This window comes from Salmo salar, chromosome ssa19 (assembly GCF_905237065.1).
Source record: "Salmo salar chromosome ssa19, Ssal_v3.1, whole genome shotgun sequence".
NCBI lineage: Eukaryota > Metazoa > Chordata > Actinopteri > Salmoniformes > Salmonidae > Salmo > Salmo salar.
This window is the reverse complement of record NC_059460.1, coordinates 80,528,802-80,544,262: the sequence shown is the minus strand read 5'-3', so window position 1 is coordinate 80,544,262 and position 15,461 is coordinate 80,528,802. Positions and strand designations below refer to the sequence as shown.

Here is a 15,461-nt window from a genome sequence, read left to right as displayed (position 1 = left end):
CCCAAAACACACGGCCAAGGCAACCAAGGAGTGGCTCAAGAAGAAGCACATTAAGGTCCTGGAGTGGCCTAGCCAGTCTCCAGACCTTAATCCCATAGAAAATCTGTGGAGGGAGCTGAAGGTTCGAGTTGCCAAACGTCAGCCTTGAAACCTTACTGACTTGGAGAAGATCTGCAAAAGAGGAGTGGGACAAAATCCCTCCTGAGATGTGTGCAAACCTGGTGGCCAACTACAAGAAACGTCTGACCTCTGTGATTGCCAAAAAGCGTTTTTCCACCAAGTACTAAGTCATGTTTTGCAGAGGGGTCAAATACTTATTTCCCTCATTAAAATGCAAATAATGTGTTTTTCTGGATTTTTTTGTTGCTATTTTGTCCCTCACTGTTCAAATAAACCTACCATTACAATTATAGACTGATAATTTCTTTGTCAGTGGGCAAACGTACAAAATCAGCAGGGGATCAAATACTTTTTTCCCTCACTATATCCCTTATAAACAGTGGTTTCCCCATGATGCATCATGATGTATCCCTTATAAACAGTGGTTTCCCCATGATGCATCATGATGTATCCCTTATAAACAGTGGTTTCCCCATGATGCATCATGATGTATCCCTTATAAACAGTGGTTTCATCGCAGTAAGACATCTACTACAGTAGGCAACATTTGACTTTTTTATAAGCAATCTGTCAAATGCATTATGAAAAGTCCCGAGGCCAAGACCAAGCTCTGGAAGGTCCGGGGACATGGAACATTTGCTCCTAATCCATTTTTACAGCACTATAAAAGATTTATCAGCTCAAAGGATGTTCTAGAAATTGCAGGGTTTATAAACAGAGGAAACACAAAAGGGGGGAAGGGGTAAAGAGACTGACATTCACAGGATTAACCAAAAGGGGAGATATCTCACCATCTTCATTCATTTTGCGTCAAACTGAGGTACATTAAAAGCTTGAACACGTCCTCTGATCCAATGGAGGCTGCTGAGGGGAGGACGGCTCATGGTAATGGCCGGAACAGAGCAAATGGAATGGAATCAAACACATGGAAAACAGGGGTTGGATGTATTTGATACCATTCCACTGATTCCGCTCCAGACATTACCACGAGCCCGTCTTCCCCAATTAAGGTGCCACCAACCTCCAGTGATCTAATGGTATGGCAAGAAAAACATGCTGACTGGATATCGCTGTAAGTGTCAGATCTAGTAGGCTAAATGATTTCTTCACATAAAATATATTTTTTATTTAACTATGCAAGTCAGTTAAGAACAAATACTTATTTACAATGACGGCCTATACCGGCCAAACCCAGACAACGCTGGGCCAAATGTGCGCCGCCCTATGGGACTCCCAATCACAGAGGGTTGTGATACAGCCTGGATTTGAACCAGGGTGTCTGTAGTAACGTCTCTAGCACTGAGCCTTAGACCTCTGCACCACTCAGGAGCCCCAAAAAATGACTGGTCAGTACGGGTTTCAAACCCCCAACCTTTGCATTATTAGCACAATGCTCTAACCAAACGAGCTAACTGACCCTGCAGTGAAAAAATAAAGCAATATATATTTGCAATATTCATTTCACATTTATCTAATGTATTGCATCAGAATATTCAGATTTCCTCTGACTGAGAATATGCAATAGGCTGCATCCCAAATGGCACCCTATTCCCTATATAAAGTCATACTCTGGTCAAAAGTAGTGCACTATATAGGGAATAGGTTGCCATTTGGGATGCTTGCATAGAGTGTGGCCCGTAGAGAGAGAGGATGGGTAAGTAGAGGTGGCTTGATAGCCATTGGGTAAATAGAGGTGGATTGATATCCATTGGGTAAATAGAGGTGAATTGATAGCCATTGGGTAAATAGAGGTGGATTGATAGCCATTGGGTAAATAGAGGTGGATTGATATCCATTGGGTAAATAGAGGTGGATTGATAGCCATTGGGTAAATAGAGGTGGATTGATATCCATTGGGTAAATAGAGGTGGATTGATATCTATTGGGTAAATAGAGGTGAAGTGATAGCCATTGGGTAAATAGAGGTGGATTGATATCCATTGGGTAAATAGAGGTGGATTGATAGCCATTGGGTAAATAGAGGTGGATTGATATCCATTGGGTAAATAGAGGTGAAGTGATAGCCATTGGGTAAATAGAGGTGGATTGATATCCATTGGGTAAATAGAGGTGGATTGATATCCATTGGGTAAATAGAGGTGGATTGATAGCCATTGGGTAAATAGAGGTGGATTGATATCCATTGGGTAAATAGAGGTGGATTGATATCCATTGGGTAAATAGAGGTGGATTAGAGCAGGGTTGTGACGAGGCTGAGTTAGGCTGACGTAGCTCCACCTCTGAACTGACTGGCCCGTTGTTGGGCCTGCTAGGGCTCCGCGCTCAGGACCGCTCACCTCAAATGGGTGTCAACGAGACATCAGCTCTGCTTCGAGGAAGGGCGTAGGGAGCTGTGGGTGAGTCATGGGCGTAGACACACATACACTAGGCCTAGAGCCCACCTTAACATTTGTACATGTGAGTCATTTAGCAGACGCTCTTATCCAGAGCGACTAACAGGAGCAATTAGGGTTAAGTGCCTTGCTCAATCTTTCGGTTACTGGCCCAATGCTCTTAACCGCAAGGCAACCTGCTGCCTCCACACATGGCATGTTATTATGAGGGTATGCATTAAGAGCAGACACGTTCAAACACACACACACACACACACACACACACACACACACACACACACACACACACACACACACACACACACACACACACACACACACACACAGCACTTACATCTGCTGCAGCTGCAGGAGGAGGAAGAGGAGGACTCAGACAGGAAGAAGCCACAGACCTTCCTTGTCTGTCGGAAAGCTTGTGGAGCCGACAGAAACTTCTCCCTGGCAAGAACAAAAAAAAAAAGGGGTGTGTAAGTATAAAACACCAAAGTTAGTCTAGGACCTAAGAGCTAAACTCACTGTGTGGGGTAAAAAGGGAAGTAGGCTGGAGTGTTAACAGGAAACTCTGGCCCGGTATTCCTAAAGAGTCTCAAAGTAGGAGTAGGTCTTCTACATCATAACGAGCTCTGGTCTTCCCGTGTGGCTCAGTTGGTAGAGCATGGTGTTTGCAACGCCAGGGTTGTGGGTTTGATTCCCACGGGGGGCCAGTACAAAAAAAAAAAAAAATGCATGAAATGAAATGTATGCATTCACTACTGTAAGTCGCTCTGGATAAGAGCGTCTGCTAAATGACGTAAATGTAATGAGAGTGATGTTAGCTGGTATGAATCCCCTAAGGGGAGATATCTGTTGATGTTCTCTTGAGCAAAGGTACTTAGCCTTAATTGCTCATGTAGTTGGCACCGACAGAGAGGGCTGCCTCGCATCTAGTTCTTAGGAAACTTTGCAGTATTTCATTTTTTTTTTTAAATGTATCATTTCTTACATTGTTATCCCAGAAAATGTTATGGCAAGCGTTTTCGCTACACACGGCAATAATATCTGCTAAACACGTGTATGTGACCAATACAATTTTTGATTTGTAAGTCGCTGTGGATAAGAACGTCTGCTAAATGACTAAAATGTGTGAAGAAATTATCCTAGATCAGCACTCTTTATGAATAGGGGCTCTGCTCCGTTTCACCAGGATCCATTCCACTTCTGAAAATCCACTCCTTAGTTTGACTTATATCTTCATTCGCTGAAGGTAATATTGGATCTAGAACCGGATTGTGAGAGATAAAACTTGCCGAGGCAACACGGCGGAATCCCAAAGGTCAAACGGAAATAATCTCACCTCTTCTATTTGCTTTCAAGTAGAAGCACACCAGAGTAAACATTCTGTTAACTTTGCAATATCAGTGTAATAAGGACATCTGATCAAACAAATGCTGGATTGATGTTAGCTAGTGGCTGAAAGTGTACTAGTAGGGCTGTGTTTCATCTGTAGCCTAGTTGTCTAGTTCCATCAATATGCTGCCTGCCTAGTGCCCTGCTGGAAGGAACAATGGCCTTACCCAGCTGACTGACGAGAAGTGGCCGTGTACTTTGGATGTGAAACCCAAGTGTGAATGTGAATACTTCACTGACCAGGTACACTGTGCCATTCATTTCATCCAATCATCACCTAAACATCGAATTGCTCTTGAATAGGCCTACATTGCAAAAAGATAAATGCTTTAAACTTGTGTGTTTTTTTTTTTTTTTGTTATCTATTAGCAGAGTTATTGGCACTTGAAGCTTTCATTTTCCAGAAAAACGAAACTGACTAGAAGTGGTTTCCAGGAGGGGGCACTGTTGTCCTCACAACAAGACACCCCCCCCTCACAGTAACCAAGAGAGTAAGTCCTGTACAGTACATACAGTACAGAGTTCAGGTGGGCCTTTTTGCTTCAGCAAACAAAGGAAAGGAGGGGTGCATAACAACAAGGACAAAAATCCCCAGAATGACTTACCAAGAAAAACTTCCAAAAGGACTAAATGGAGGTAAAAAAAGGAGATGGGACACTCAACAACAACAAAGGCAGAGGTTGATTTCTTATTGCTCATTTAATCCATTGTACAGGATGCGGACATGTGACTGATGTTTCTACGTCAAGCTGCCGTCTTCCTCCATAGTGACCTGACCATTGCCACATAGCTCCTATTTATACCAGCAGGTAGCCTAGTGGTTAGAGCATTGGGCTAATAACCTGAAAAGTTGCAAGATCGAATCCCCGAGCTGACAACAAAAAAAATATTTCGTTCTGCCCCTGAACAAGGCAGTTAACCCACTGTTCCTAGGCTGTTATTGAAAATAAGAATTTGTTCTTAACTGACTTGACGAGTTAAATGAATAAATACCCTAGATGCTTATTGAGATAAAATGATATGTTTCAACGTAAATGGCAAAATATAGCACAAAGTGGTAGTGTGTCTTTTTTATTTAACCAGGTAGGCCAGTTGAGAACAAGTTCTCATTTACAACTGCGACCTGGCCAAGATAAAGCAAAGCAGTGCGACACAAACAACAACAGAGTTACACATGGAATAAACAAGCGTACAGTCAATACAACACAGTCCTTCTTCATTTCCGTTATCCAACCCTGTGAAAGAGCGTTATCAATGAAGCTATCTATATCCTTTTGTATTCTGTCCGTGGGGTTGTAACGGAGAGGTACCAGAGAGTTGAGCATAGACCTCACTCCTATATTGTTCCCTACAATATCTAGATTGTCTTTCAGTTCCTTCAAAGCATTTTGTTCAACATGACTGAGATTAGCTGCTTGTTTAGGGGTATTGCGGGCCAATTTAGCCAAATCATTTTCTATCTGCCTACTTACTGTAGGTGAGTACAGAAGGAGTCAAATTAGCATAAGGCACAAAACTCGAGTTCTTTTTGAAAGTGGTTTGTTCTCTCACATCAGGAATACCATATGCATTATAGTTTCTGAACTCTGCAATGCCATCACATGCCCTATTAGCACGGAATAAATCCGTTTAATGTAATTGGAAAACAAATTTGAAAAGGTCAACTTTTAATGCAAAAGGCTCCATCCTTTTCGAAAGGGAGAAAGAGTCTTTTACTCAGGACTGACACCTGGTCAGAGGACTGACACCTGGTCAGAGGACTGACACCTGGTCAGAGGACTGTCACCTGGTCAGAGGACTGACACCTGGTCAGAGGACTGTCACCTGGTCAGAGGACTGACACTTGGTCAGAGGACTGACACCTGGTCAGAGGACAGACACCTGTTCAGAGGACTGACACTTGGTCAGAGGACTGACACCTGATCAGAGTACAGTAAAGTACGCATGCACAGACACACGCACACACCTCTAACAAACAAACACACACACCGACTCAGTCAGTCAGTGGATACTGTAAGCCAGTAGTCTGTTATCTAATGGGCTCTAATCTGTTATCTAATGGGCTCTAGTCTGTTATCTAATGGGTTCTAGTCTGTTATCTAATGGGCTCTACTCTGTTATCTAATGGGCTCTAGTCTGTTATCTAATGGGTTCTAGTCTGTTATCTAATGGGCTCTAGTCTTATCTAATGGGCTCTAGTCTGTTATCTAATGGGTTCTAGTCTGTTAACTAATGGGTTCTAGTCTGTTATCTAATGGGCTCTAATCTGTTATCTAATGGGTTCTAGTCTGTTATCTAATGGGTTCTAGTCTGTTATCTAATGGGTTCTAGTCTGTTATCTAATGGGCTCTAATCTGTTATCTAATGGGTTCTAGTCTGTTATCAAATGGGCTCTAATCTGTTATCTAATGGGCTCTACTCTGTTATCTAATGGGTTCTAGTCTGTTATCTAATGGGTTCTAGTCTGTTATCTAATGGGTTCTAGTCTGTTATCTAATGGGCTCTAATCTGTTATCTAATGGGTTCTAGTCTGTTATCAAATGGGCTCTAATCTGTTATCTAATGGGCTCTACTCTGTTATCTAATGGGCTCTAGTCTGTTATCTAATGGGCTCTAGTCTTATCTAATGGGCTCTAGTCTTATCTAATGGGCTCTAGTCTTATCTAATGGGCTCTAGTCTGTTATCTAATGGGCTCTACTCTGTTATCTAATGGGCTCTACTCTGTTATCTAATGGGTTCTAGTCTGTTATCTAATGGGCTCTAGTCTTATCTAATGGGCTCTAGTCTTATCTAATGGGCTCTAGTCTTATCTAATGGGCTTTAGTCTGTTATCTAATGGGCTCTAGTCTGTTATCTAATGGGCTCTAGTCTGTTATCTAATGGGCTCTAGTCTGTTATCTAATGGGCTCTAGTCTTATCTAATGGGCTCTAGTCTGTTATCTAATGGGCTCTAGTCTTATCTAATGGGCTCTAGTCTGTTATCTAATGGGCTCTAGTCTGTTATCTAATGGGCTCTAGTCTTATCTAATGGGCTCTAATCTGTTATCTAATGGGCTCTAGTCTGTTATCTAATGGGTTCTAGTCTCATCTAATGGGCTCTAGTGAAGGCCTTTGTGGACATCATTGGAAATAAATGAAATCACTTTAAAATGTTATCCCCATATCCCCAGGGTCCCCGGGATTGTACGACTTAGTGCATATATTTTCCCAATCAATCAACCAATCAATTCATAAATCTATCAACCAATCAATCATCCAATCAGTCAATCAGTTAGGGGGCTAAGCAGAACTCACTTGAGGTTCCTCTCCACTCCCCTGCTCTCGTACTTGTCTCCCTGTTTGAGCAGCCGGAGGATGCCCTTCTCAAACGACTCTGTGGACTGCTCCTTGGGGAGCTGCATGACAGGATCAAGTTTTAACAAGTCATGTACAGCACCATTCAAACAAATACCTTTACAACAAGAGCTAGGAGATGTCCTTAACAGTTCATTCAATTCATTAGGTTCATGAACTCATAACGTTAGTTCATTATCCCGGCTTATAATCAGTGGGTGAACATCCAGTAAATACTATGCAGGGAACTTGGGGTCAATTCCATTTCAATTCAGTCAATTTGGCACGTTAATACGGATAGCTGGCAGTTTGCAGCGTTTATAAAACCTAGCTAGTGTAAATACCTTCAACAAGAAGCCCTCCAGTTCAAGCTGTGTTTTCCTGACATTGTTGGATGAGGAGTCAGACCACTTCACCTGAAAGACAAGATCAAATGTTACACTGTCATCCAAGGGATGTCAATTAACGTTACCAGATATTGAAGGGAACATTGGGTAAGGACAAAGACACATTGGGTAAGGACAAAGATGCATTGGGTAAGGACAAAGACACATTGGGTAAGGACAAAGATGCATTGGGTAAGTACAAAGATGCATTGGGTAAGTACAAAGACACATTGGGTAAGGACAAAGACACATTGGGTAAGTACAAAGATGCATTGGGTAAGTACAAAGACACATTGGGTAAGGACAAAGACACATTGGGTAAGGACAAAGATGCATTGGGTAAGGACAAAGACACATTGGGTAAGGACAAAGACACATTGGGTAAGGACAAAGACACATTGGGTAGGGACAAAGACACATTGGGTAGGGACAAAGACACATTGGGTAAGTACAAAGATGCATTGGGTAAGGACAAAGACACATTGGGTAAGGACAAAGATGCATTGGGTAAGGACAAAGATGCATTGGGTAAGGACAAAGATGCATTGGGTAAGGACAAAGATGCATTGGGTAAGGACAAAGATGCATTGGGTAAGGACAAAGACGCATTGGGTAAGGACAAAGATGCATTGGGTAAGGACAAAGATGCATTGGGTAAGGACAAAGACGCATTGGGTAAGGACAAAGACACATTGGGTAAGGACAAAGATGCATTGGGTAAGGACATCGTAAGAAGGGGAAAGAAAAATACCACCATGGGAATGTTTTTCCTCAAACAAACAACATTTACAAATCTACCATCTTGGCTTTGCTGCTTATACACCATTGGTGGTAATAGAGATTATCAAGATTATCCCGAGAAGACAATAATAAAGAATTATGTCAGCCAAGCGCTACAACACGACACTACAAAAGCTCTTTAGTCTGCCCTGCTGTGAAAACTGTTTGGTTTGATCAGATCTTTAGAAAAATATTGTTTGTGTTTAGTCCCGCGGTTGTAAAAGTATTGTTTGTGTTTAGCCCCGAGGTTGTAAAAGTCTTGTTTGTGTTTTTGTACAGCCCCGCGGTTTTCTCCTTTCCCAACCTAATGACTTGGACTTACGATGGTATTCTTGGGAGAGTTTCAGGGACTTTTCTTCAACAGTTAGTTGGCCTACTACAACCGGATCTGACTGAGTCATTACAGTGGGGGGAAAAAGTATTTGATCCCCTGCTGATTTTGTACGTTTGCTCACTGACAAAGAAAGGATCAGTCTATAATTTTAATGGTAGGTTTATTTGAACAGTGAGAGACAGAATAACAACAAAAATATCCAGAAAAACGCATGTCAGAAATTGTATAAATTGATTTGCATTTTAATGAGGGAAATAAGTATTTGACCCCCTCTCAATCAGAAAGATTTCTGGCTCCCAGGTGTCTTTTATACAGGTAACGAGCTGAGATTAGGAGCACACTCTTAAAGGGAGTGCTCCTAACCGCAGCTTGTTACCTGTAAAAAAGACATCTGTCCACAGAAGCAATCAATCAATCAGATTCCAAACTCTCCAACATGGCCAAGACCAAAGAGCTCTCCAAGGATGTCAGGGACAAGATTGTAGACCTACAAAAGGCTGGAATGGGCTACAAGACCATCGCCAAGCAGCTTGGTGAGAAGGTGACAACATTTGGTGCGATTATTCGCAAATGGAAGAAACACAAAAGAACTGTCAATATCCCTCGGCCTGGGGCTCCATGCAAGATCTCACCTCGTGGAGTTGCAATGATCATGAGAACGGTGAGGAATCAGCCCAGAACTACACAGGAGGATCTTGTCAATGATCTCAAGGCAGCTGGGACCATAGTCACCAAGAAAACAATTGGTAACACACTACGCCGTGAAGGACTGAAATCCTGCAGCGCCCGCAAGGTCCCCCTGCTCAAGAATACACATATACATGCCCGTCTGAAGTTTGCCAATGAACATCTGAATGATTCAGAGGACAACTGGGTGAAAATGGTGTGGTCAGATGAGACCAAAATGGAGCTCTTTGACATCAACTCAACTCGCCGTGTTTGGAGGAGGAGGAATGCTGCCTATGACCCCAAGAACACCATCCCCACCGTCAAACATGGATGTGGAAACATTATGCTTTGGGGGTGTTTTTCTGCTAAGGGGACAGGACAACTTCACCGCATCAAAGGGACGATGGACGGGGCCATGTACCGTCAAATCTTGGGTGAGAACCTTCTTCCCTCAGCCAGGGCATTGAAAATGGGTCGTGGATGAGTATTCCAGCATGACAATGACCCAAAACACACGGCCAAGGCAACAAAGGAGTGGCTCAAGAAGAAGCACATTAAGGTCCTGGAGTGGCCTAGCCAGTCTCCAGACCTTAATCCCATAGAAAATCTGTGGAGGGAGCTGAAGGTTCGAGTTGCAAAATGTCAGCCTCGAAACCTTAATGACTTGGAGAAGATCTGCAAAAGAGGAGTGGGACAAAATCCCTCCTGAGATGTGTGCAAACCTGGTGGCCAACTACAAGAAACGTCTGACCTCTGTGATTGCCAACAAGGGTTTTGCCACCAAGTACTAAGTCATGTTTTGCAGAGGGGTCAAATACTTATTTCCCTCATTAAAATGCAAATAATTTTCTAACATTTTTGACATGCGTTTTTCTGGATTTTTTTGTTGTTATTCTGTCTCTCACTGTTCAAATAAACCTACTATTAAAATTATAGACTGATAATTTCTTTGTAAGTGGGCAAACGCACAATATCAGCAGGGGATCAAATACTTTTTTCCCCCACTGTAGGTCACATGATCAAACAGTCCAAAACACAGAGGCCCGGCCAGCCATAGAGATGTCCTTTCTGACAGCAGGGGTTTAGGCTAGAGGAAGCTACAGAGGGCTAAGGACAGCAATTTATATCTAGGCTAACTGTCTGAAGGAAGAGTGACAGACAGACAGACCTATAACAAGAGAATCTCCTTGTGCTACTGCACTAAGCAGGAGGACTAACTAAGTGACCCAGGATAAATAGATGGAGACGGGGAATGACTCACAATGGCAGTCTGGCAATACTCACCTGTGTAGTACTAGTATAGTAGGCCTAGATCTCTCTCTCTCTCTCTCTCTCTCTCTCTTTCTCCATTCCTCTCCCCCCCAAGAACAACATCTGTGGTCATTTAGCAACTGCTTGCAGCCTTGTGCCCGGTGGCGGAGTACAAGGTGAACTAGTGTTTTTCACTAGCGCCGGATGTTGGCTAAACAGACGATTACAGACTCATTTCTCAGAAGGTTACTTTTCCCACTTAAATGAACTTGGCAACGCTAGTTAGCCAAGTTAGCCCTCTCCCGCTAGAATGAACGATATACATTTTGATAGGACAGATGCCTGTCAGTCACAAAGCATCTGCGGTCTGTCCCACCTCCCGGGACCTGTGGGCGGTGTGATTAATGTGCGCTGCGGAGGAAGGAGAGAGCATGACGCTCCTTCATTGTCTCTGTGTTTACATTTCAGGGCTCTACAACCATTTTACTTGCATATACTCCTAAAAATTTAAAAATAGATGTGTGAACTGAAAAAGTGATTTTCAGCAATTCTGCCGTAGCTATTTTCTAAGTATTTCTGCCGATTTGTTTAATTGCTGGTAGCTACAGTACACAAATAACCATAGAAATATGAATGATTTCTTATTTCTATTCAAAGAGCCAGGTAGAGTCCCATAAAACCTGGGGCGCACTGTGACTGATATGCTGAAAGATTCATTTTTAGAAACGCACAGGCATAGAAGTTGGTCGAATTTACCCAAAAGTCTATTAAAGTGTGACTTTGTCCTCGTGTTTCTTGGCTATTTACATCTTCTCTTCACACGCTAGGTTGTTGTTCAACGTTAGTTTGAGTTTGTTCAACTGCTACTAGCAAAGGGATGTCAGGCAATCTCATCTCGAGAGACAGACAGAGACAATCCCACCGTTACCACGGTAAGGTCACCCAAGTGACTCAGATATTTGAGGGTACGCTGTACTTTACAGAGCATGGAACACCCCAAAAAAACTTTTACTCATTAACTTTTTGTTATTTCTTATAATAAAAACACACTTCCTCAAATACTTTCATTGTGCTCTCAAATGTCTTTGTGTGCTCCTAAATGTCTTTGTGTGCTGCAAAATGTATGTGTGTGCTCCTAAATGACTTTGTGTGCTCCTAAAAGTCTTTGTGTGCTCCTAAATGACTTTGTGTGCTGCTAAATGTCTTTGTGTGCTCCTAAATGTCTTTGTGTGCTCTTAAATGTCTTTGTGTGCTCTTAAATGTCTTTGTGTGCTCTTAAATATCTTTGTGTGCTCCTAAATGTCTTTCTGTGTTGCAAAATGTATGTGTGTGCTCCTAAATGTCTTTGTGTGCTCCTAAATGTCTTTGTGTGCTCCTAAATGGCTTTGTGTGCTCCTAAATGGCTTTGTGTGCTCCTAAATGTCTTTGTGTGCTCCTAAATGTCTTTGTGTGCTTCTAAATGTCTTTGTGTGCTTCTAAATGTCTTTGTGTGCTCCTAAATGACAGGGATGGACAGAGATAGACATTTACATAAGCCTCGTGTTAGCGGACTGTCTTCTCTGGGAAGACGTGATACGAAGTTGTCAAGGGACGAAAGTCAGCTAGACGACTACTAGACGTGGACTTGGGAATGTGTTCGGTATCAAAAAGCTCTGAGTGTACTAGGCCCATTAACCCTTTAAACCATGACGGCTAAACCTATTGACAAGGCCTCTGGAGCAGCTATTCCCAAACTGGGGTAGGCGCAATGCCATCGGGGGGTACGCCAAATAAAAATGTAATTCACATTTTCAAACAGTACATTTATATTTGCCAACGGGACTATACATTTGGGTGAGGTTTTTTTCTCGCCTGAGTAGCCTCGTTTCACTGCCAAAAATAAAATGAAACCATCTAGTGTTCAGCGAAATAACAACACAATGTCAAATACAGGTAGCCTAGTCAAATAATGAACATCCAATCACATTAACCGTTACTCTCTCGCGGAAACCTTCACTCTTGCGCAGACATTTAGAAACAAAACATGCCAATTTGAAAAATAAGCCACGGGAGTTTGGAGCGAGAATTAAGAAGACTTTCGAGTAGTAAGACGTATAAAAGCAACAGATACCATTAATAAGAAGGGGGCTAGAAGAGTCTTATATGGTGAGCTACTGAGTGGCTAGAACAGGCAAGCCCCATACTGTTGTGGAGGACTTAACTCTTCCTGCTGCCGCGGATTTGGCTGGGACAATGCTGGGGGAAAAGGCCAATAAAACTATACAGACAATGCCTTCATCAAACAACACTGTTTCACGACGCATCAGTGACACGGCAAGAGATAATTTGAAACAATTACTGCTTCCCATACAAGCCAGTGAATTCTATGCGTTGGATGAGTCAACAGCTGGATGAGTCAACAGACGTGGCGGGCCTGGCACAGCTCCTGGTATATGTCCGTTACGTTTATGAGGGTTCAATTAAGGAAGACATCCTCTTCTGCAAACCACTGGAAACCAGGACAACAGGAGAGGATATTTTTAAAGTACTTCACAGCTTTGTGACATCAAATGGACTTTGTTGGTCAAGATGTGTTGGTATCTGTACTGATGGCGCAAAAGCCATGACAGGGAGACATAGTGGAGTGGTAACACGAGTGCAAGCAGTTGCTCCTGACGCCACTTGTGTCCACTGCAGCAACCACCGAGAGGCTCTTGCGGCCTAGGGAATGCCTGACAACTTGAAAGACATTTTGGACACTACAGTGAAAATGGTTAACTTTGTTAAAGCAAGGCCCCTGAACTCTCATGTATTTTCTGCTTAATGCAATGATATGGGAAGCGACAATGTAACGGTTTTACAACATACAGAAGTGTGCTGGTTATCAAGGGGCAAAGTACTGACACGTTTTTTTTTATTGAGAGACGAGCTTGTCTGACCTCTTGCATGATGACGAGTTTCTCACACGACTGGCCTATCTGGGTGATGTTTTTTCACGCCTGAATGATCTGAATCTAGGATTACAGGGACACTCCGCAAATATATTCAATGTGTGCGACAAAATTAAGGCTATGATTAAGAAGTTGGAGCTCTTCTCTGTCGGCATGAACAAGGACAACACACAGGTCTTTCCATCATTGTAGGATTTTTTGTGTGCAAATGAACCCAAGCTTATGGACCATGTCAAATGTGATATAGCGAAGCACCTGAGTGAGTTGGGTGGGCAATTATGCAGGTACTTTCCCGAAATGAACGACACAAACAACTGGATTCGTTATCCCTTTCATGCCCTGCCTCCAGTCCACTTACCGATATCTGAACAAGAGAGACTCATCGAAATTGCAACAAGCGGTTCTGTGAAAATTGTATTTAATCAGAAGCCACTGCCAGATTTCTATTATATTATTATTATATTATTATTATTATTATATTATTATTATTATATTATTATTATATTATTATTATTATATTATTATTATTATTATATTATTATTATTATATTATTATTATATTATTATTATATTATTATTATTATATTATTATTATTATATTATTATTATATTATTATTATATTATTATTATTATATTATTATTATTATATTATTATTATTATATTATTATTATATTATTATTATTATATTATTATATTATTATATTATTATTATTATATTATTATTATTATATTATTATTATATTATTATTATATTATTATTATTATTATTATATTATTATTATTATATTATTATTATATTATTATTATTATTATATTATTATTATATTATTATTATATTATTATTATTATATTATTATTATTATATTATTATTATTATTATATTATTATTATTATATTATTATTATATTATTATTATTATTATATTATTATTATTATATTATTATATTATTATTATATTATTATATTATTATTATATTATTATTATTATTATATTATTATTATTATATTATTATTATATTATTATTATTATATTATTATTATTATATTATTATTATATTATTATTATTATATTATTATTATATGATTATATTATTATTATTATTATATTATTATTATTATATTATTATTATTATATTATTATTATATGATTATATTATTATTATTATTATATTATTATTATTATTATATTATTATTATATTATTATTATTATTATATTATTATTATTATATTATTATTATTATTATATTATTATTATTATTATATTATTATTATTATATTATTATTATATTATTATTATTATATTATTATTAGTATTATATTATTAGTATTATATTATTATTATATTATTATTATATGATTATATTATTATTATTATATTATTATTATTATATTATTATTATTATTATATTATTATTATTATATTATTATTATTATTATATTATTATTATTATTATATTATTATTATTATATTATTATTATATTATTATTATTATATTATTATTAGTATTATATTATTAGTATTATATTATTATTATATTATTATTATATGATTATATTATTATTATTATATTATTATTATATGATTATATTATTATTATTATATTATTATTATTATATTATTATTATTATTATATTATTATTATTATATTATTATTATTATTATATTATTATTATTATTATATTATTATTATTATATTATTATTATATTATTATTATTATATTATTATTAGTATTATATTATTAGTATTATATTATTATTATATTATTATTATATGATTATATTATTATTATTATATTATTATTATATTATTATTATATGATTATTATTATTATTATTATTATATTATTATTTGTGCCCTGGTCCTATAAGAGCTCTTTGTCACTTCCCATGAGCCGTGTTGTGACAAAAACTCA

General features: G+C 38.9%; 1 protein-coding gene across 1 annotated transcript in view; it reads right to left on the bottom strand.

The window, feature by feature from the left end:
* Positions 1-15,461, bottom strand: part of LOC106579688 (zinc finger CCHC domain-containing protein 2) — a 76,364-nt gene that overhangs the window by 24,138 nt on the left and 36,765 nt on the right. Inside the window, exons 4-6 of the mRNA XM_014159820.2 lie at positions 7,539-7,610; positions 7,156-7,256; positions 2,809-2,912 (exon numbers count right to left, since the gene is read on the bottom strand). Of these exons, the coding sequence (XP_014015295.2) occupies positions 2,809-2,912; positions 7,156-7,256; positions 7,539-7,610 (277 nt within the window). The remainder of the gene's footprint in view (positions 1-2,808; positions 2,913-7,155; positions 7,257-7,538; positions 7,611-15,461) is intronic.